At 37.0% G+C, this 21,245-nt stretch overlaps 1 protein-coding gene across 4 annotated transcripts in view; it reads right to left on the bottom strand.

Moving 5' to 3' along the window:
• The window catches only part of LARP1B (La ribonucleoprotein 1B), a 33,941-nt gene that overhangs the window by 9,314 nt on the left and 3,382 nt on the right, over nucleotides 1-21,245 (bottom strand). For 2 of the 4 annotated variants that reach the window (XM_054825675.1, XM_054825674.1), the window contains exons 2-11: nucleotides 16,040-16,101; nucleotides 14,908-14,967; nucleotides 11,076-11,244; nucleotides 9,532-9,675; nucleotides 6,965-7,108; nucleotides 6,549-6,717; nucleotides 2,675-2,819; nucleotides 2,281-2,455; nucleotides 1,278-1,450; nucleotides 413-784 (exon numbers count right to left, since the gene is read on the bottom strand). In XM_054825675.1, the coding sequence (XP_054681650.1) occupies nucleotides 413-784; nucleotides 1,278-1,450; nucleotides 2,281-2,455; nucleotides 2,675-2,819; nucleotides 6,549-6,717; nucleotides 6,965-7,108; nucleotides 9,532-9,675; nucleotides 11,076-11,244; nucleotides 14,908-14,967; nucleotides 16,040-16,101 (1,613 nt within the window). Of the gene's footprint in view, nucleotides 1-412; nucleotides 785-1,277; nucleotides 1,451-2,280; nucleotides 2,456-2,674; nucleotides 2,820-3,132; nucleotides 3,197-5,519; nucleotides 5,659-6,548; nucleotides 6,718-6,964; nucleotides 7,109-9,531; nucleotides 9,676-11,075; nucleotides 11,245-14,907; nucleotides 14,968-16,039; nucleotides 16,102-21,245 lie in introns of those variants that run through there. The other 2 variants (XM_054825676.1, XM_054825677.1) reach the window with 2 other exon arrangements.

A 21,245-nucleotide genomic window follows, 5' to 3' on the forward strand; every position in this document is an offset into this window, starting at 1 on the left:
TAAAACTACTTTAAAATTACTGTATTACCTTCTTCTCTTCTTATCTCATCTCAGAAACGTGCCCCCTTCCCCTCTGGTAGGGGTTTGCAAATGTTATGAAACAAACCATTCACACAACAAGAAAACACTGGAAAAGGTGAACCATCTCTAAAATGTCAATAAAAGTTCTAAAAATTTATTTATTATATTTTTGGTCAAATCTGAGAGGAGAAAAACTTGCTGGTTTTGCTTTCAACTGTTTACAATATTACCAACATAAAGAGAATTGAATAGACCTGTAAATTCAACTACTGTCACTTTTCTTTCAAAAAAAGTGTAGAGTTTAACAATTATGTAGCAGATGGCTGAAATTAACTTTGGAACTGTTTGGTTTTCAGGCATGGTTTTCAGGTCAAAAAATCAAGAGAGTTACCTTCATCATAGTGTCATTTTCACATTGCTCCATCCACAAATCCTGTTCATAATAGTATAAGCCATCATTAATGACTTTAGCAAGTTCCGATGTAATTTTTGCACGGCATACATGGTTGCCAGTACGATCTCCACCAGGATGTTTTCTCATGTATGGGGGTGTCTGTGTTACAATCAAAATCTTGTTTACGTCCTGATCATCAATTTCATAATCGGAATCGCTGTCTGACCAATCAGTAAATTTATTCTTCCGACCTTGAATTTGTTCCATCTCTTCATCAAACAGAAAATCAAGTTCTTCTTGTTCTTGTTCCTTTGGAGGTGGGGGTTGCTGTTGTTGATCTGATGTTTGATCAGGTATAGGAACACTTTCCTAAGTTGGGAGAGGTGATGCATTTTATATTTGAATTGGATAGTGATTATCCAAATGGGAGACAAATAGAACATGATAGAACATCTTCAATACACAAATGTATAGGAATTAGAAACAATACAGCCACTTTCAGATGTTTATCAAGTAAATTACTGTTCTAAATAATTCCACCATAAGCTTTTAGAAAATTCTAAATGCACATTACACTACATTTTTCAATAATCAACAGGTACAACTGACCCTTGGCAGAAAAAAAATAAAAAAAACCAAACCAAACAGTATTTTCTTTTCATTTTGGTGAGCTTTGGATCAGGGTTTTAAATGCATTTAGTTATTCTAGGTCTGACAGAATGAGAAGAATGCACACTAACTGTATTGCATTATCAAGCATCATGTATGTTAAGACATGAAAAACCTTGTTTTACAGTATAATCTCAGAGTTGGCAGGTTTTGCATTTGTTTATTTAAACATAACAAAGAGTTTTGATTTTACCTTTAGTTTGACCATGGATGCACGATGCCTCTTCTTCACTTCTATCCAAGGTTCAGAGTCCAAATCAGGCAAACTTGTAGACAATCCTTTAGATATTGTCTGAAAATTGCTCGTTTCAGCATTTTCCTTTGGACTCAGCGGGCTTGCCATTCTTGGAGAACTTGGTGCAGACTCTAGCATTGGAAAACAGTAGTTCAGTTCCTGTTGGGGGTTGTTTTGGTTTTGCTTGTTTTGGTGGTTGGTTTGTTGGTTTTGGTTTGGGGTTTTTTTTGTAATTGTTTCACTAGTCTTTCTTTTAACCACAGCTACCATCTTTCTATCTCTACAGTTAAACAGAACACTGATCAGCAGAATTCATTTTTTGGAGATCACTTTTCACAGTTCACTCAACGTTTTAGAAAAAGATCAATTTTAACAACTTATTTACATGGAAAGGATCTAACAGTCTGAGAGAAATTACGTGTTATTCAGAAAACAGGAGCAGCATCATTAGGGACATGTTTTCTCCACACCATCCTCTAGCTCCATGGATGGCTGCCTAATTCAGTCTTCATTCTTCCCATTGACTTCCAACCAACATTTTAGTGAAAGATTTCCTTGCCAAGGGTTGTCAGCAAACAAAGCCATTTCCCTATTAATTATGTGAATGAGATACCCATCCAAAACCAGAAGGCACCAAATAAAGAGTTAACTTTCAGCTGCTACCAAAATGAAGCAGATTTTATGACTAACTTAAGATTACTATTACTACTTCTACTACTACTAAAGGACTGTAGTCCATCATACAATATTCTGGAGAACAGTCACAGCCGTGACACCTAAGAGAAATTTTTATCTACTTCACATCAGCCATGTGACTTGGAAACTGCAAAGCTGACAGGCTTATCAGCTGAATAAACCATTATACCAAATGTACAACTTCCATTATGAAATCATTATCAAGAGGAAAACTTCCTAAGCTAGACAGTCTTAAACTTATGTTACTATAAAATAAATCCTTTACCAGTATGTGAGCCAAAAATTTGGCCTGGTATGAATTCTGGACAATTGATGAGCTGAGAAAAGTCAGTTGGCGGCAGACTGCATGGAGGAGGACCTGGAATTGGCCACTTTTCTGGATCAACCCGTTTTCTTATCCTCTGATCCACGGTTTCAACCTCTGTACTATCCTTTAGGGCCTGTGTGACAAGCATATTATAACTTTAGAAACTTTACATATCCAGCACCATCCAAAAAAGAAAAAAAACCAAACCCGTAAACTTTGCCATTTATATCCTTTTTATAAAATCCTTGTCATTGTGAACAGAAATCTTTCTTAATTTCACAGCACTGACTTTAAATGGCAGTACAAAATGAACCAAGCAACTTTCTACATACGTACTTCTGAATTATTTTACCTCCAAAATGAGCGCAGCATTTGTAGTCAGAGCTTGCATCCGACGGAAGCTAGCAATCAATGAAACAGGCAGAAATCCTTGTTGGTCCATCTTTCTCCTCAGAAAGAAGTCTCTTTCCAAATTTTCTGTGCTGAAATAATACTCACTGCAGAAAGCAACATAGAAATATGAGCCTATTATAGGTTAAAGACAATCCTAAAATAGCAACTTAGAGATTCCTTGTTAAAGTCTTCCATTAAAAACAGAGCATACTTTCTCATCAACAAAATCGTTCTTTCAACAGGCGTATCATTATACAGACCTACAGAACAGCGTGCACGCTCGACATGTTAAGAAAGACTTATGATCCAGTACAATACATAAGGGCATAAATCAAAGCCTTGTTACGTTCGCATATATGAACCGCATTAGGAAAAACTACATTCAATTTTTCTCTCACCCATCCCCTCATTACTTACATGAGCAGAAGCAAACAACATTCTCTTAGCCTCCATATAGATGAAGGACAACTACTGCTTACAGTCAGGGCATAAGTTATTTCCCACACAGCAGTATCAGTGCACCTTCATCCTGAACCGTATCTTTTCTTTTCCCAGTTTCCAGTACATTAGAAGGTTTAAGTATCCTATCTGAGTGTCGAGGCACACATATGTACTCTGAATCATTACTTCAAGCATGCATGTGGGAAGATGAGAAAACAAAAATGTTGTATTTGTCATGAAACTGTACCAAAGGCACAACAGTTCATGGAGAAAAGTAAAGTCTAGCAGAAAAGATGATGTTCAGTGGATAAAAAGAAGAGGGACAAGGACCATTTCAGGAATCTGACAGTACTACAGAACAAGAGAGATGAGGGACAAAGAAATAGCAGAAAGACAAATCTTCAACAATGAAGCTGCTCTGTGAAATGATCAGGGTGTCAAGATGTTTTATATTTAGCGAAGAGAAAAAGTAAGGAATTCAAATCATGATCTGTCACACAAAGCAAGGGAACAAGAAAACATCCTCTGAAAAAGAATGGAAAAAATCCCCAATTTAATTATGCCGGCTAAAATCTAGGCCTTTCACAGAGTTTACACATCATACCATGATTTTGCATGTAACATCAAGGAATACTACTCCTTGTCAGGTTCAGGAAAACGTAGGTAGAGAAATATTTAATGGAGAGCAATTAAAATGCTATGACACAAAAACAGAGGTAGTGCAAAAATAAAACAAGAGAGCATTAAAACACTGAGGAAAAAAGCCCAACACATACAAACGTAAATAAAGTTGATTCTAATTTCAAAGTGTAAAACGCTAAGTGTCTCCACTGAAGTTCACATAGAGGCCAAAGTTACCAAGAGGAGAGGACTGATGCCATCATTGACCCAAGGAGAAGCTTGATACCATTTCTTTCTCTAATTTTTGGTAGCTAAAGAAATTCGAAGCAAAAGCTCTCTATATGAAACACTCAGCTCCAAGACAGAATGAATATAAAGTCTCAAAGTTGGACAATAAGACATACGACAAATGAAAACATTGCCATTAAACCAGAGCAAACAGAGAAGAGAGTAAGGCTTTTGGAGAATTAAGCTCTTACTCGGAGCTACGTAAACGATCAGTGAAGCAACCGTGCACAAAGAGGTTTCTTTCAAGAATAGCCTATTTACTGTTCTGAACTACTACATTTCTTTTGCCCTCCCAATCTAGAAGGTAAGCAAGCACAAAAGCCGTATATCAACATTTTACTAATGTTACCTTTACAGTCATACAGTAAAGGTAAAATCTTGTAACGATTCACCTAGTTAAAAATTCCACAAGCAGAAATGGACAATGACTGAACTTGACTCAAACTGCCTCACTTGATGTCCATCACTCTAGAAAAAGGAACGTGAAAGACCATTAATGATAAATGAAGACAACGCACAAGTTTGTTCCAAGTAGAGGGACAAACCTAAACACACACACATCCCCCCTCCAGCTTTTCTCTTGGATGCATGTCTGAATTTTTTTTTTTTTTTTTTTTAAAGAAAGAGGACTTTAAAGAGTTCTGCTGCTCATTGCAGATTGAGTTGCTAAGCACTGAAACTTTTCAGGCTGACAACTTCAGCCTGTACTTAAAAATGTTAAAGATAGTTTTGTATGTAATACAAATACTCTCTCTTGTACATCAAGCTGGTTCTTGGGACAAGCATAAACTGCTCGATAGCAGTGTATTTCTTACTGTAATTACACATCAACTCAGTTGGACACAGTCTGTAAGATTTTTCCCTATTAAGCACGTAAACGGTTTTAAAATTCATCGATTCACTAGGATTCAAAGCAATCTCACTTCTCTAATATACCCAGATTTATCTTGGATTCCATAAGGAACCCTGAGACCTAGGAGCTCTGTGCGGCTTTATTCTGTATAAACTTCCTTCTTTGGCATAGTCACTTTAATATTTTATAACTAAATTATGAAAGACAGACAAAATCATTCCCATTTAGAAGCTAATAATAGGTAATTGATGAATAATGTGTGTTTCCCATCATTTTTAATGTGATAAAAGAAGTGAATAGATAAAAAACCACTTTTTTTTTTTTCTTAAAAGGAGCTTAAAAATAGTGAAGTTATATTCTAAACCTGCTCAAGGATCTCCCTCTCTCTTACATGGAAAGTAAACTCCATAATCAAACTGCCTTAGGAGTTCACATCAGACAAGTAACCAATGGCTCGGGTTAGCCAGCCTTGCCAAGTCTTCTACTGACACCTGCCAACCTCTTGTTGCTAAAATAAAATACAAATATAACCAGAAGTCAGATGTGACCAATGCTGTAACTGACATTTTTCTCAGCAGAGGGGGACATCATCATGTCCTACCTTAGAAGGTCTGGATTTTACACTGCATGCCCAGAAATCTGGCCAACAGTGGAGTGTCTGTGCTCCTCCCTCACTTGTCTGAGGACAGTGCAGGCCGATTATCCTGACATGGGGGTACATGTCCACTGTCAGGTCTCATAGGGGGCCTGGCAGCAAGAGTAACAAAAAAGACTGCAATAGAAGTTTTGAAGTTGATAGCCACAATGCCAGATACTTTCTGCCCTTAAAGAGGCTTTTTTCTTCCTTTTTGCGTCAACTGTAACAAAAGAAGCAAGAATAAAATAAGCAAGTTGCTTTATGGAATACAAGGGCAATCAAAAACCACCACAAAGGCATCGCAGAGAAATGCCGTTGCAAGTACAAAAGATGAAATATCTGCCAGTGGTGGAAACTGTCTCTTTAAAATGAACTAGTGGTTTCCAGGCCCTTTTTGACTTGTCTCCTGGTGATAATCAGTCTTCCAGATGGTTTCTCATTGCCTAATGGTGCACACGAGAAAGTAAACATTTCAGATTATTGAAAAATCAAGTATCATTGCAAAACTACTCTCTTTCAGTTACATGTTTCAGGTGAAACACTCTGAAAACATAAAACTAGCAAGACTTCTCAAAGCGAAACTGAGAGCAAATAAAGGAAACGTCTAGCTACATCACCCAAGAAGAGCTTTATAGGCAAACAGACCAACAGTACTCAAAAGCACAAGCTCAGAGACATCCATATCTCAATTACATGACAACATAAAAAGAGGGCTATGTACCATAAATAAAGCAGGTATACGAGTTAGAGCCAGACTACAGCACAAGATGCGGAACAGCTTCCTTAAAATTCCTCCCCATCACTCAAGTTTTTCCACCCCTCTAGTGAATAAATTCAAGTTGACACTGGTAATGGTCAAATCAAAAAGTTAAACTGAAATGTCTTAATCGCCATCTTTATACAGATACTAAGGATTAAACACTGCTTGAAATTAGTTATTTTATCTTAGCTAGATCTCTAAAAAAATATTGGTACATTAAACAATCTACTTACATTTGATGTTTTATATATTCTTTGAGAAGTGCTTCATCCACAGAATACATCTGCACTCCTGTTCCATCACCATAGTAATACATCACACTAGCATTAAGCTCAGGTTGAAATACTTGGTCAGTTCCTTCACCGTACAGTTCTTGGTAACCAACAGAATATTCAAAGTTCACTTCAAAATAAAGGACAACATAAAAGAAACATGATGAAAATATTAAGTCCAGCACACAAATATTTTAAGGCATGATACGCGCTGCTATTTTACTGTCGGTTTTCAGCATTTGATTTTTAAAAGACTCATGCTACTTAATTACATTAAGTAACATATGTTTTTTGAGACAACTCTTACTTCATGTGCAAACAATAACATTATAAACATAGTTTTAATATTTTTGCTGAGCATCTACTTCTTTGCATACTTCTAGGGTTTCCTCTGCCTCGTCCTCTTCCTCTGCCTCGTCCTCTTCCTCTGCCTCTGGAGAATCCTCGAACGCTGCCACCTTCACTTCTCACGCTGCACACTTCATCGTGATCATCTCTCTTTTCTCTATCACGACGCCAATCTTTAAGAGAAAAAGAGCATAATACTTGCAATCATACTTAAATATCACAGTGACGAAAAGTCCCTTGCAACATAGAGTTCTCAGCTTGCACCCAGGCAATCCACCGACTCAGTCATGCTGGCTGAAGCAGAAGGTCAGATCTGAAGCTGCAAGGGTGAAACAGTAAGGTTTGTCCTGCCATGCCTGAGGGTGAGTCGGGCAGAAGCTGTTAGCAATGAAGAAGAGCAAATGGGCTTGACTGCCAGTCAATCTCAAATGCTTCTGATGCAACTGGACACTCTGGTGCCAGCTCAGGGATCACAATACCTATGATCAGCTTAGGATGGTAAGGAATGATCATGCAATTCTCCTTCCAGGCATGATAATACAGTCTCCTCCTGCGGACAACTCCCAGTACCTCGAGAGAGCTAGGAAGAGCTACTAGCTCTTGCTGATCCTGCTCAGGTGGATTTCCACAGCAATGGCTCTCTGGAGCCTCCCTTTTGTTCCCAGAAGCAGCCGTCTACTGCTCCCCTGACTCTGCCCAGTTAACAGCAATCATTTATTCTCTGCTGGTCGTGCCCCAAACTGAGCTTTTAAGTTAAGGACCCTTTTTTGATAACACATGCAAATCTAAGATGACTCTGTAAGAATCTATGTAAGGTTTTCATATAAATACGTGGTCTGCACATAGCAAGAGAGAAGCAGAAGAAAAGAAATCAGGCAGGTCCAAGCCAGACCCCAAGGACCTCTGCTCCACTCACAAAACTTAAGAATGGGTGTAATTCTCACTTTATTCACAAGAGAAAATGAAACCTCCTCTCACACCATTTCTTTCTCTTATCCTAACTCTCTCAGACTTCCATCTTCAGCCACTCACCCTTGCTTAAAGTTTCCTCAAGTACTTGTAATTGGAGAGTCTTCCAGATGCTGAGGGACCTCTTTGTCAGAGGAATGCCTAGGGATACAGCCCCTACTTGATCAAATTGTGCGTTGCTAAATTTAACAAAGTCTTGACTACAGGTATGATTCCTTGTTTGTATTAGAAATCTTGTTTTACTAGCAACTATTTATAGTGAACCCTACAGCAAAATATGTATGCTCATACATTCAAGTTCCTGTATTTTTTTTCCTGTCAAATAAGACTCTGAATTTATGAATATTATAATCTGTATATCTGTCTCATTGGAAATTTGGGCCTTAGCCTTTGCACTGGCTACCCTCAACCTTAGAGATCCCAAATGCGTAGGCATCATTTGAACTGTTTCCCCAAATCAGTTTCATTTTTCCACTCAGAGTACATGCGGCTCAGACACATGCAAAAGTCCTACATATAACGTCGTCATGAGCTAGTGTTGTAAATAAGCCCCAAACAGGTTTTTTTATTTAAACAGTCAATGTTCCTGAAGAGCAGGAAACATTTCTGTTCTCTCGCACTGAAACTGGAATTTAATCACTAAAGTCTTGCGGTAGAGTTCATGCTACAAGTTTCTGGTCATTTGACCATTGGGTTCCTGAGGAATAATTGCTGAAGAAAGTGATACATGAGTAAAAAATCCTCCTTCCCTCTGCCCCTATCCATCCCTCAGACATCCAGACCAAACCCTTACCTCCATGTTCCTAAAATAACTTCATAAATAAATCCCATCTCAGTAGTGCCCAGCACTTATTGATGAGCAAACATTTAAATTGTTAATGTATATTGAGATTTCTAAAACTTAAATGCAGACATAAGCCAAAGAGTTACACTCAGCCTAAGATTTCTGCCATCTGACAAGCAGGATTCAGAACACCTGAGGACCAGAAGCAGTACCAGCTGTGCTGCATTTCTCCCCCTGTTCTGCTAGTACAACTTTTTGCATGGCCATGCTGAGAAATAGGTCAGGGAATTGGTCCAACTTAAAGGAAAAACCAACATCAGTAGAATTGCCAAAGCAGAGTTCAAAGCGTAGGTCCACAAGCGATTGCACTGGTAGCAACAAGCTGCAGAAACAGCACTAGAGCATGACAGAGCAGCCACCTTATGAGACTATTTCCAAACTTTCTACATGGTAAAGCTGTGGCCCAAGACTCTGTAGGGAGCCATGAAGAGACAAATATATGCTGCTCTGATTCAGAGCACCGGCACATGCGGTAAAGATAGACTGTTTACAAACTCAGTTACTCAGCAGAGTCGGTGATTGAGACATTACCACTCTGATCAATTTGTGAAGAGGTTCAAACAAAATCTGACAGTAAGCCTCTAAACAAAACTTGCCAATTTAAAATTTGTTAAAGGTCAGTACAATTTGTTTCTTTTTTTGCTAGTTATTGGCAAATATTAACACCATGTTTTACTTAGTATAGGCAAAGTCAAGTTTCAGCATAAACTACCAATCTAATGCCTACTCATGTGGTATTGTACTTTATTTGCCACAAATAGAAAGACCCAGAGATCTACTTACTTCTTGTCTCAGTCCGTCTGTTGTTATGAGGTATTAACTTGTTTGTTTCCAGCAGAAATCTTGAGCTAGTTCGAGACCCTGGTCTTTCTTGACTGTCTGATCTTACGTCATCCAAGTGAAGTGGCACCCATTTCTGCTTGTTACCTTGAAAAGTTAATATATTACTCTTAATTAGAGTACTACTTGAGGTTTCAGCTCCTGAAAAGATTCTAGAGAATTCTTCTTGTAGAACTAGTAACAGTTAATTCCAAAGTTTAAAACCTGGGAGAAGCTTAACGTTGAAATGTTAAGATACGATGAATGACTAAGCAATAATAAATGCAGTAAACAGAATGTCTCAAACTGAAAGGTAACCTTACCTAAGCTTTAAATATATGAAATGAAGGTGAGCTTTTTTATTTAATGAATTTTTAGATGCAAGCTCCATTACCAAGAATTTATAGCTGCATAAGTGTTATACAGTAATGAATTTACTGTATATATTTAATTTCACAACTTGCATATGAAACAAAGGTAGAAAAACCCCACATCAAATTAACTACTAAAATAAAGATTTCAATCACAAACCAAATTTTCCCAAGAATTTAGCTGGTATACTGTATTTTTACCTTGAGATATTCAGATTAAGTTCATTCATGTGCATTAAAAATTATTAGCAAAGCTGTACTTTGTTGTAGGCTAGCCTAAAATATCCACTAACCATTTATTTAATGATAATATTTGCTGTTCTATACTTGACTGGTATTGTGGGCTTCATACCTTTTCAGCCAAGAAATACAAGCAAATGCATAAAATGTGTCATCCACATGGGAAGTGGGGGGAGGAAGGTTGTACCTGTGGAATGCTTTGCTTTAGATTTCCACTTAGACTGAAAAAATTAAAAGCAATAAAGGATTTCTTTTTAAATGTATACATAGAAAGATTAAAAAATCTAAACATCAAAAGTCTTTAGGATCTGAAGAAATACCAGCAGGGAAGCAAGTAAAAAAAAAACCCCACAGCTGATGGCCGCAATATCTTAAAACTCTCTCAGCTGTTTCTCCAGCCTGCTGACCAAATGAGATACAGGTTTGCATCCTATTTTTAATGTAACAGATTGGATCAAAAGGAAATGAATAACCTGGTTTAGTTTTCAAGTGATCACTTCAAGGTGTAAGCTAATAGTAAAACATGAAAATTAAAGTGTTAGTATATATAGTAACACATGCACACACATATACATGAAGTTAAATTAACATGGTGCTATCTAAAAGATATGAGAGGCAATAATGGTTTGTACAGCCATGCTGAAATTTTCCAGAAATTGTCAGAGCTCCATGGACCATCAGTAGGACATGAGCTGCTTTTTTCCTCAAAATTCCTATTTGACTCAACAGAACACTCCAAACCCTAAGAAGCCTGTTTTAAGCTTCCTAGCAGAAAGCAATATATCCTTTTACCATCTAGAAAATGCAAACCAAAAAGTTTCATCAAGTCGTTTGACTGGAATTAATCTAAATGTATCAATGCTGACTTATTGCATTATACATAGTGCCCAGACTGACCTTTTTTCCTTTGGTTATTAGTTTGAGCTTCATCTTCACTAATATTATCTCCTGGACCATCTGGCTTTGCCTCAGGGTTGTCCTTGATTCCATTATTGCTTTTTTGATCGGATTTCTCCTCCTTTTCTCTTCTATTTGTTGGCTTCTTACTGTGACTTACAGTCTTACACTGCAAGAGATACTGGTAATTATTTCTGACAGTACAGCTGCTGATAGCCAACGGTATAAATTTCCTGCACCTATAAAAATTCCTTTATTATTACCTATTCTCGACCTCTTCAGTAGGGTGAGTTTTAGACATTGTTTTGCAAAACCTCATTTTAAAGAGTTTTATTTTCTGCTATCTTGGCAAGAGTATAAAAAGAATTCTTTAGGCAAAGAAAGTTTTTGTTTGTTAACTGAAGATGTAGAATTGTCAAGTGCACAACAATCATGTTTCAATACCTCAGAATTGAAGTTTATTTTATAGCAAAGAAAGAAATATTACTCACCAGTATCTACTGTTCAGACTGATTAACTTTAAAAAGCTGTGCTTATAGAATACTGAATGGTAAATCAGAAATTCCTGTGATGCTGTACAATCTCAACAGCATGCCAAATGTTCGTGTAAACTATAAAGTCTTAACTCAGATAATTCTGTTCCACTAAATCAGAACATGAACCAAAGATAAGAGGATGTGGAGGTGTATGATTACAGATTTATTTTTTCCCACATAAGAATATGGCATTTACTGAGAACTGTGCGCCTTTGAGTAGTGCCAGCATCCTGAAGATCATCACTTCTTGGAAATCCCACAGAATATCAGGTTTCAAAAAAAAAGCAAAATGAACATAATTTTAGTGAAAAGTGGAAAGTTTCATTTTTCCTGTTATCAATACAGGCTGGGCAGAGAACAGGCAGATTGAGAGCAGGCCTGAGGAGAAGGACTTGGGGGTGCTGGTGGACAAGAAGCTCACCGTGATCCGACAATGCGGAAAACCAACTATATCCTGGGCTGCATCACAGGAAGTGTGACCAGCAGGTCAAGGGAGGTGATTCTCCTCCTCTACTCCGCTCTCGTGAGACCCCACCCGGAGTACTGCGTCCAGCTCTGGGGTGCCCAACATAAGAAGGACATGGAGCTGTCGAAGCAGGTCCAGAGGAGAGTCACAAAAATCATCAGAGGGCTGGAGCACCTCTCGTGAGGACAGGCTGAGAGAGTTGGGGTTGTTCAGCCTGGAGAAGAGAAGGCTCTGGGGAAACCTTATTGAGGCCTTTCAAGGGGGCTTATAAAGAAAGATGGGGACAGACTTTTTAGTAGGGCCTGCAGCAATAGAACAAAGGGTAATGGTTTTAAACGAAAGGAAGGTAGATTCAGACTAGACATAAATTTTTCACGGTGAGGGTGGTGAAACACTGGAGCAGGTTGCCCAGAGAGGTGGTAGATGCCGCATCCCTGGAAACATTCAAGATCAGGTTGGACGGGGCTCTGAGCAACCTGATCCAGTGGAAGATGTCCCTGCTCGTGGCAGGGGGGTTGGACTAGATGACCTTTAAAAGGTGCTTTCCAACCCAAGTCATTCTATGATCAGATACAATATCTACCTGCAAAATTAAGCTTCGCAGATACTTCTGCCAAATAGAAAGAATACTCCTGTGTTGTGGAGATAGCTTTGAACCTGCTGGAGTACATAAGGTAGATACTGTAGTACTCTGCCATAATTAATTTGAACGCAAAGCCTTTCCTTAGACAAATCAATTGAGATTAAATACAAAATAAATGTTATTTCATTTAACAGACACTAAATTAATTTCTGTACTAAAATTCTCACATACTTAAGTCAGCGCAAGGTTAATTACCATCTATGCAATACAGTCTAGACCATCTGGTAAACCAAACAATCTTTTAAAAAATACTCTCAAAGCAGACTATTTCAGACAGAAAACATCAAATATGTATATTCTTGAGATACTACATATTATCTCTCAGCCATTCTGATTAGTACTATACAGACATCATTAATTGTATCAAAATTTGACATAATAACCAAGTAGATGCTAAAAACCTGCAGTATTAAAGAGAATGCAAAAGATAATCATGCACGTTTTCTTAAGTCACTAAAATCAGTATTTCAAAAAAAGAAAAAAGAAAAGCTAAAACAAGCATATTCTATACAGTCACAAATCAACATTAGCATTTACAAATATCATTAAAGGATATAAAATATAATTCTTTCAAATGCTATTCAGTCTCTCAGATCTAAGCTCAGTAGACTCTCCTTTTCTGTGCATCAGAACACTAGAGAAAATATCTCTTTTTTGGACACAATTTCTCTACACTGTATCTCATGCATTACAACAGTAGTCTCTGAAAAGTTACAAACAAAAAGTATTGCATAGTGCAACTGACCACACAATCTTCAAGGACAGCATTTTTGAGTTTTTAGACTGTAGCAAACAAAGAGGTGGTGCATCTGAGGTATAAAACACATAGGTAAAATTATTTCTAATATTATGAGTAACTAAGGAAGGAGTCTGATGCACAGCTGAGAGTTATACACCTCTAATGTCACCAAATAAACTAGCAGCTTTAGGATGCAAATCATGCATCCTTCACGATATTGTTAAATATATCACCGCTGTCTCTTTCTGAAGTAGTAGTCCATTCTGTTCAAAACATCTCAGCAACTGACAGGAATATTGATGATGGAGAAGCTTATAAATACTTTTTAGAGGGGAAAAAAAAGGTCAAATCAAGGATCTTGTATAAATCCTAAATGGATGCACACCCCAAAGTATTCTAACTGGTATCTGAGCAACTGAACAAGCATTACTTTATTGGCATATAATCTATTCAAGTTTTAAAGATTCTTCTAGCAATCTCAAAGATTTTCTTTGAAAGCCTGTAGAACAAGTTACTGGGAGGCAAATTCTGCCTAGCAGTAAACATAATGTTCTGTCAAATCTAGACATCTATAATTTTGACCTGCAATGCTAGAAGCCTAGTTAGACACCTGAAAATGTTTTGTTGCTGACAAAGAAAAAGGTTATGACAATCAGTTGGAGGAGAAGGGAGGGTAGTAGAAACTGAGCCTGCAGGACAAATGATTCATGCCAAACTACCTTAATACACTCTTTTTCAGTTTTCATTTGGACACTTTCAATTATACAATGTGCATCATTGAACTCAAATCTTCTGGTTTCCCTCACCAAGAAAACAGTAAAAGCATCACAGGGGTGCTACAGAACCAAAGCAAAGAATGAAATGGCACCTCATAGCTTGCAATAATCTGTGCTCTGTTCTTGTTTTAAATAGCATGAAAGAGGTGTAAGATATATTATGCACTTATAACTTGAGATAAAGTGAAAGGAAGATAATTTAACAGAACAGATATTAACTAAAGAGCCAGCAAGGGGAAAATATATCAGAGGAATAGGGGAAGGATAACTAAGGTGACCTAAGACAACCTGCACAAGGTATTCTGAGCCACAAGGGAGGGCAGCATGCTCACAACCCCAAAGGCCTTCTCATCTGTACATAAACTTCCCAAGGAAAAGAAAAGGGAAATACAAATTTTAAAATAGTGGAGTAACCGTGGCACATTTTTACCTACATGTTCACGGCACACCACTAACAATAAGTGGAGTGTACAGGTGCAGGCTTGTGAAGGGTTTCAGAAATTCCCGTACCAGTGCAGACAGTTAAGCACAAACCAGTATCTTCAATTATTGACTAAAGTTCTGCTGAAACCCTACAACACTCAAAGGACATTCTGAGGGGGAACAGCATTAAGCAGAGAAGTCAATATGTTTTTTAAAGAAATACTACTGAAGATAACAAAGGATACTTACTTCATTGTTTGCTATTTCGCTTGGTGTGGGCCAGTTTGTGATATCAGCAAAATCACCAGCCTGCAAAGATGACAAACCATTTATAAATACTTCCTAGATTTAAACCTTTTTAATACATGAAATTGTCAGTCATGACTCAGATGGCCAGACTACCCCCCTGAGCAGAATTGTTAGAAGTAACAATTTTTAAAAACTAAGAAATACAACAGAAAACAAACACACAACTTTTGAAAACAGAATATGATCAATCGTAGAAACAACTATTCATTGCAGTTACATCCAAATCAGGACCCAATATATCTTAGCTTGTAATTAGTATAGCTGTTTAAAGAATGCCTTCATAAAGAATATTTTAAATGAGTACAGCCAAAAAAAGATAACAAGCAAACCCAATTTTCTACATTCTATTACAAAACAAGCTAAGAGGGCTTAGGACTTTTGAGCATAAACATAAAACAACTGTCAGATTAAATGTCTTACATATAGCTTCCTGTGTGATTTAAAGTTATCTACTGCTTAAGTCTTTTAGCTTTTGGGAGACCTTTAAGCACAGTATTATTCAACCTAAAAAGGGGTGGCTCTACAAAATTTTGGAACCAATTTTTCAATAAAAGGATTCAATGTCTCCTTTTTCATGATATTTTATAGCAGCACATAAAGCATACACATCACATAATATGCAAAAGTGATTTCCAACACCAATCTAGCATCACATGTGTTCAAGTGATGATGTTTCTTCGCAGGCCCTTCACATTTTTATAAAATCCCATTGCTTTTTTAAACAAAAGTGCCTTTCCTTATCTCTCATACCTACACCACTTTAGCATCCCTTCTAATTTTAAATTTCCCTTCCTTTTTTACTTTTCTCTGCCTTCAAAATCAGCCAAGGCAGAACACAACACTTCTGGTTTTAACTTCAAAATACCTTGCTATCTTTTTATTTTAGTAATATCAGCTGTTTACCATATTGAATATTTACAGCCAGAAATACTGCTTTGAATTTATTTCATTTTCCTACCGTATTATCAGCTGAGCTAAATGCCAGTTTAGATTAACAGGTTAGATTAACTGGGACTTCTAAAACAATCAGTCCAGTAACTCATAGATAAATGTCTTTCTGGCAAATACAAACCTTGCTGCATTTCCTTGTCCTGGGTTTTGCTGCTTTTATAACTTTAGTGGAATTTTGTAGTTCTGAAAAGGAAGAAAAATATTTTCAGGCGAAAAATTAGACTGGACTTTAAAAGAATAGGAAGGTATACTTTAACAGCTCTGTTTAACTATCATACTACACCAAAGTAGTTTTGAGGCCTTGGTATCAAAGTCAATGAATATTTCCATAAAGTAACTCATAGTACCTGATATTAAAAAATTCACATTCATGATGAGTGCAAATGATCTCGAAAACCAGTTGTACAGGATATTGTATAATACAATATTTAAGAAGTAATACAGTATTTTCTCAGCTATAAAGTGAAGACTATCTCAAAATGCTAGTATTTTAACCTAAGAAGTATCAAAGAAAATGAGACCCTGAAACACACTAAAAAAGATATCCTATTAGAAGCTAAAAGATAGAATTAATTTATGTAATCTGTCATTATGCAAGCATGAAAAAAACATAGAAGCAATTACATATTCACAAATTCCTAGCAACTTCCTTTTATAAGCACTTAGTCAAATGCCAAATAAAATTTAGCCATATTGCTCATAATCAAGCCAAAGCAATGAAAAAAAAAAAAAATAAGGAAAGGTGAAAAGAGAAAATTACTATAAATACTACATTAAATGTAATGGCCAAATTCCACCACGGGTATGTTTATGATAAATATGAGCATTTGCAATGAAGCTGACATGCATATATTTTCAGAACCATCCTGAGTCAAGACCTAAACTTGATAATAATGATCCCATCTGATCTCCTAAGCCAGTCCATTGTAGTCCTACCAGTAATATCTGCCAGGAAGGAATATAATGCTTGGAAATAACTCTCTCATATATGGCAACATTACTAGACCTAACGATCTAGGATCAATAACTTACATCAGAAAAAAAAAGGTCTATTTAAATCTACTACATCTTTTAATACATGTGCAATTACCCTTTTGTAGATGAATCCAGTTTTCTTATCCTGTGCCATTTTTCCCTATCCAGCCCCATTGTGTTCTACTTTTTGGCATTGGGAGTTCAGGAAGAAAAAACCCACTAGTATCAGGCAATTTTCTTGGAGATTAGAATTGAGACAGAGGAAAGCACCTCTTAACTTCTGTTAAACCCTGGATCTGTTCTCCCAATGTGTATTTTCCCACAGAAAAGTGGTCACAACCTTTCCTTGAAACTTCTTATTCAGCATTTTATTGCAAGACAAGCTTGAAACACTGAACATGACTGAAATCACTAGTGGATTATTATTTCATACAGGGATAACATCACCTCCTTAACCGTTATCTCTCTCACATCCAGTGACTGATCTTCCTTATCGCAGCTTCACACTGGGAACCCCACCCTCGTGCCCCAGTGACTCTGAAAACCCTCTGTCTGCTTCCTGGAACACATTGTGAAAGTTAGAAGCATGAAATACTGTATACTCCATATTCCACTGTAAATTACATTAACACTGCTATATACAACTTACACATCACACGAGATGTGAATTCAGTGAATCCTGATCAGCCTGTGATCTTTACCACATCATTTACCAGCAGTTTTTTTTCCCTCTCCTACAGATCTGCCTTTTAAAACAAAGACAAAACACACACCCCCAAACTGCCTCTTTCTTGTTATTCAGCCTCAATTAACTTTAGACTGAGAGCCTTCAGAAACACAGTGACTGTGTAATCCTAATTTTTACTTGTCATTCAATAGTAAACTAATTGCCCTTTACAAAGCAAGACAAACAGCTGTAGGGGTGGAGTAGCAAACAAATTTGTAATTTTCTCCAACAAAACTGCCAATTATCTGTAAAGGTAAACTGGCCATAGCATTTGTCCTTCAGTAGTCTGTAAATACACATCTCTCTCTAGCTTCTCAATTACCTTACTGAAGCCCATTTTCCATCTCACAGCACTTTTACTTAAATTGCTGCCGAAGGACTGCTCTGCCAGAACTTCTACTCTGTGTCACCAGGGCGTAGCAAGGGATTCAAAAATAAAAGACTCGATGTCGCTGCACTATCTTAGTCATGGGATATTATTCCAAGCAGCAGGAGAGGCCATCTGAATCCAGTAGAATGAGACCCAACTTGTTTTAAGGAATCTCTCTTATCTGTGCGTAGTAATCCAAGACTCGGAAGATGCATTTGCACACTAAATGAAAAGAAAATTAATATTAGGCAACACACCACCTAGTTGATGATGCCCTTTCTGAACTCAAGTGCCCGAGATCTCACCACACTCTGTACTGCCCTACCTGAGAAAAAATACACAGAGCTTCTGGCCCTCCAGAAACCAAACTTAACCGATCTCTCCTGACCAGCTTCCTGAGACTACTTGTGCGAGAGTTGGATTTTAGTGTGAAGCATGAAAGGGAAGATAAATAGGAAGAGGAAAAAAAATAAAGAGTGGGAGAGTAAAAGAACAAAACATCAGATCACTTAAAGGTGTTACCCAGGTGACATCTGTTATGTTGTTACGAACAGGCCTAGAGCCACTATTCAGGCAAAACTTACTCTAGAAAGCAGTTAGATAAAAGCTCTGTGCTTAACATTACTCCAGTGTTTGGTTTCAACATCACATAATAGTGCTGAATACTCAGAAATGGCATCTTTAGTACATTGCTTCAGCAGAATCCGACAAGCCCTTGCAAATAAACTATTTTGCTTACTATTAATTCCAACCTAACTGTATTGAAATGGTTTATTCAGTCAAATGCTATAAGGTAACCTGTTTAGTAACAACATACTGTGCTGATAAAAGAATTCAGTTATCTTCAATTACTTTACTTGCTGAGTTTCAGCTGAGTTTTGAAGGGGTGGGGGGAAATAAAATCAAGGATGAAGAAGTTTAAATGCCAATGATCATCTTTTAATCACTGAACTCCATCTAGTAAAGATGCCATCTGCATGAAAACAGAAATCAGCCTTCAAAGCCATTTTTATTATGGTTCTTCCGAGTCTCTTAATGTATCACATCCTGACCCAAAGTATTTTCTGCATGAAGACACGGATGTGCAAACATGCCAAGTGCGGTATGCCAAGATACATGGGACAACAGCTCTGAAAAATGAAAGATGAATTTTGGAACCACTAAAGCAGCAGCAATCCTCTGGGACAACAGCAACAGAAAAAGAAAAGCAGGCTGGATGCTGTGTAGATACTAAGAGAAGCAAAGTTTGTACATAAAAATGTATCACCAAAGTACCACTGATTACAACTGAAAATATGTTTTCAGTAGCAGTACTTCAGAATGGATAGTTTGAAGTTCTGCAAACAACTAATCAGCAAGTAATTTTTTCTGATAGAAGGGGAGGGATGATATTGCTAAATTCTTCTGAAAGTAAAGTCTATTAATAAAAGGTGGAACACATTCCAATTTTGATACAAATGCAGTTTATGCTGTAAGGATTTCTAGACAATATTCAAGTTTTATTTTTACTTGGACTGCATGTATATTTCCTTCAGTGAAGGAACAACATCACATAAATAATTAGAAGTGCTTCAGGAGGTGGTTAAAATCACCCAGCAGAACAGCTCTTCAAAACTTCAGTGGAACACGTTTGTTGAACTTGTATGATGTCTTCCTTTCAATGATCAGTTTGAAACTTCACAGTATAATCCATTTCTAAATAAGGTAAGCTATACTTACATCAATTGTTTTAACAGATAAACGTGAAAGTCTCACAAATGTGACAAAACAATCCTTGGGAGTACCTCATCATTTAAATCTAGAGCATGGATTTAGATCCAAGATTCTGGGAAATGAAAAAAACACTAATTACGCTAAAATCCTTTCCTACAGTAGTTCTAGCATTTTATAGCAAAACTACATTAGATTGATCATCTTCACACTATTTGAACAACTAACCAAGGCAGTGAGTTATGACACCAGCCTCCTTCCACCTATTTACATTCAAAACCCGTCAGTTTTTGAATACAACAAGCAATAGGCAAGAAAATCCCCAATACATGATTGATTAATCATTATACAATTTTCCTTGCATTTTATTTCTCATCTCAATTTTTTCTTAGTTTCTTCATAGAAAGCTGCAACCTGTGACTCAATTTCTACAAAAGCTTTCATGGTCTAAAGGGAGCAGCACATGCTAGAGCACAACAAGCCAGTACTGTGTCTTAAGATTCTAGGCAACAGGATGGATTTCTCTCTTGTAACAGGTCTCCAGTTTAGAAACAAAACAAACCCCTACCAAACAAAATTACATATGCTGTTATATACAACTAAAATACAGACAGCAGGTTTGCAAAGATAAGGTTTTTAATCCCTTCAGGGTAGGGGTAATTGTCAATGTTGTACCTTCTGATAATTCTTAAAATAATTTTTAAAAGCTGCTATTCAAACATGCAGTGAATTCATAAGAACTAACGATAATATCTGCCTTAGATACACAAAAACCCAATAATCAGATCATTTACCCATTGGCTAATCAAAAGCTTGCTATTCCTAGTAACATTGTATACCTTTGTTAAACTGTACTTTTACAACCTGTTTGCAAACAGACTAAAGCAAATTAATTTATACAACAGCACTACAATGAACTGGTTCTGCTACCAAAATATCAGTCAGATAAAAGGTGTTCGTTGATGCCCGTAAATAAATGCAAAGACGACAGACAAACTGAGCACAATACAAAAGACTGAAGCGTGCAGTTATTTTAATTAACTGCATCATTCAAGCACACTAGGAAGCAAACCCACTTCAACCACTTAAGCAGCACAGGTATTTTGCTTCATTAAATGCTTTCATAAATTTCATGAACAATTTTTGAATAATTATCTAATGAATCATTAGAGATCCACATTGGCTATACAAATCACACAAAAACTAGAGAACTTGCCATTCAGATTCCCTTTTTCAGGCTTACAAGAAGGGCAGCACATTAGGTTTCATCAAACAAAGAGGTGGGAGAACTTTTGTAACAAAAAACTCCATCCTGGGCAAATTATTTACATGGAGGAAGGGTAACTAGCCTCTTCTGTGACAGCCCAGCTCTGAGGGGTAGTTGAGGAAAAACAAGACTCAGAGGAAAGACAAGGAATACAGGACTAACACCAGGTTGTTCTGCAGCTTCCATACAGACACATCTTCTTGGCTCAATTTAAAAAAAACTTATCTTGTTACCTTGTAAAAAATTATCTACAAGACTATATAGGACTTCTTCCTTGC

Source organism: Grus americana, chromosome 4, assembly GCF_028858705.1.
Source record: "Grus americana isolate bGruAme1 chromosome 4, bGruAme1.mat, whole genome shotgun sequence".
Lineage (NCBI taxonomy): Eukaryota > Metazoa > Chordata > Aves > Gruiformes > Gruidae > Grus > Grus americana.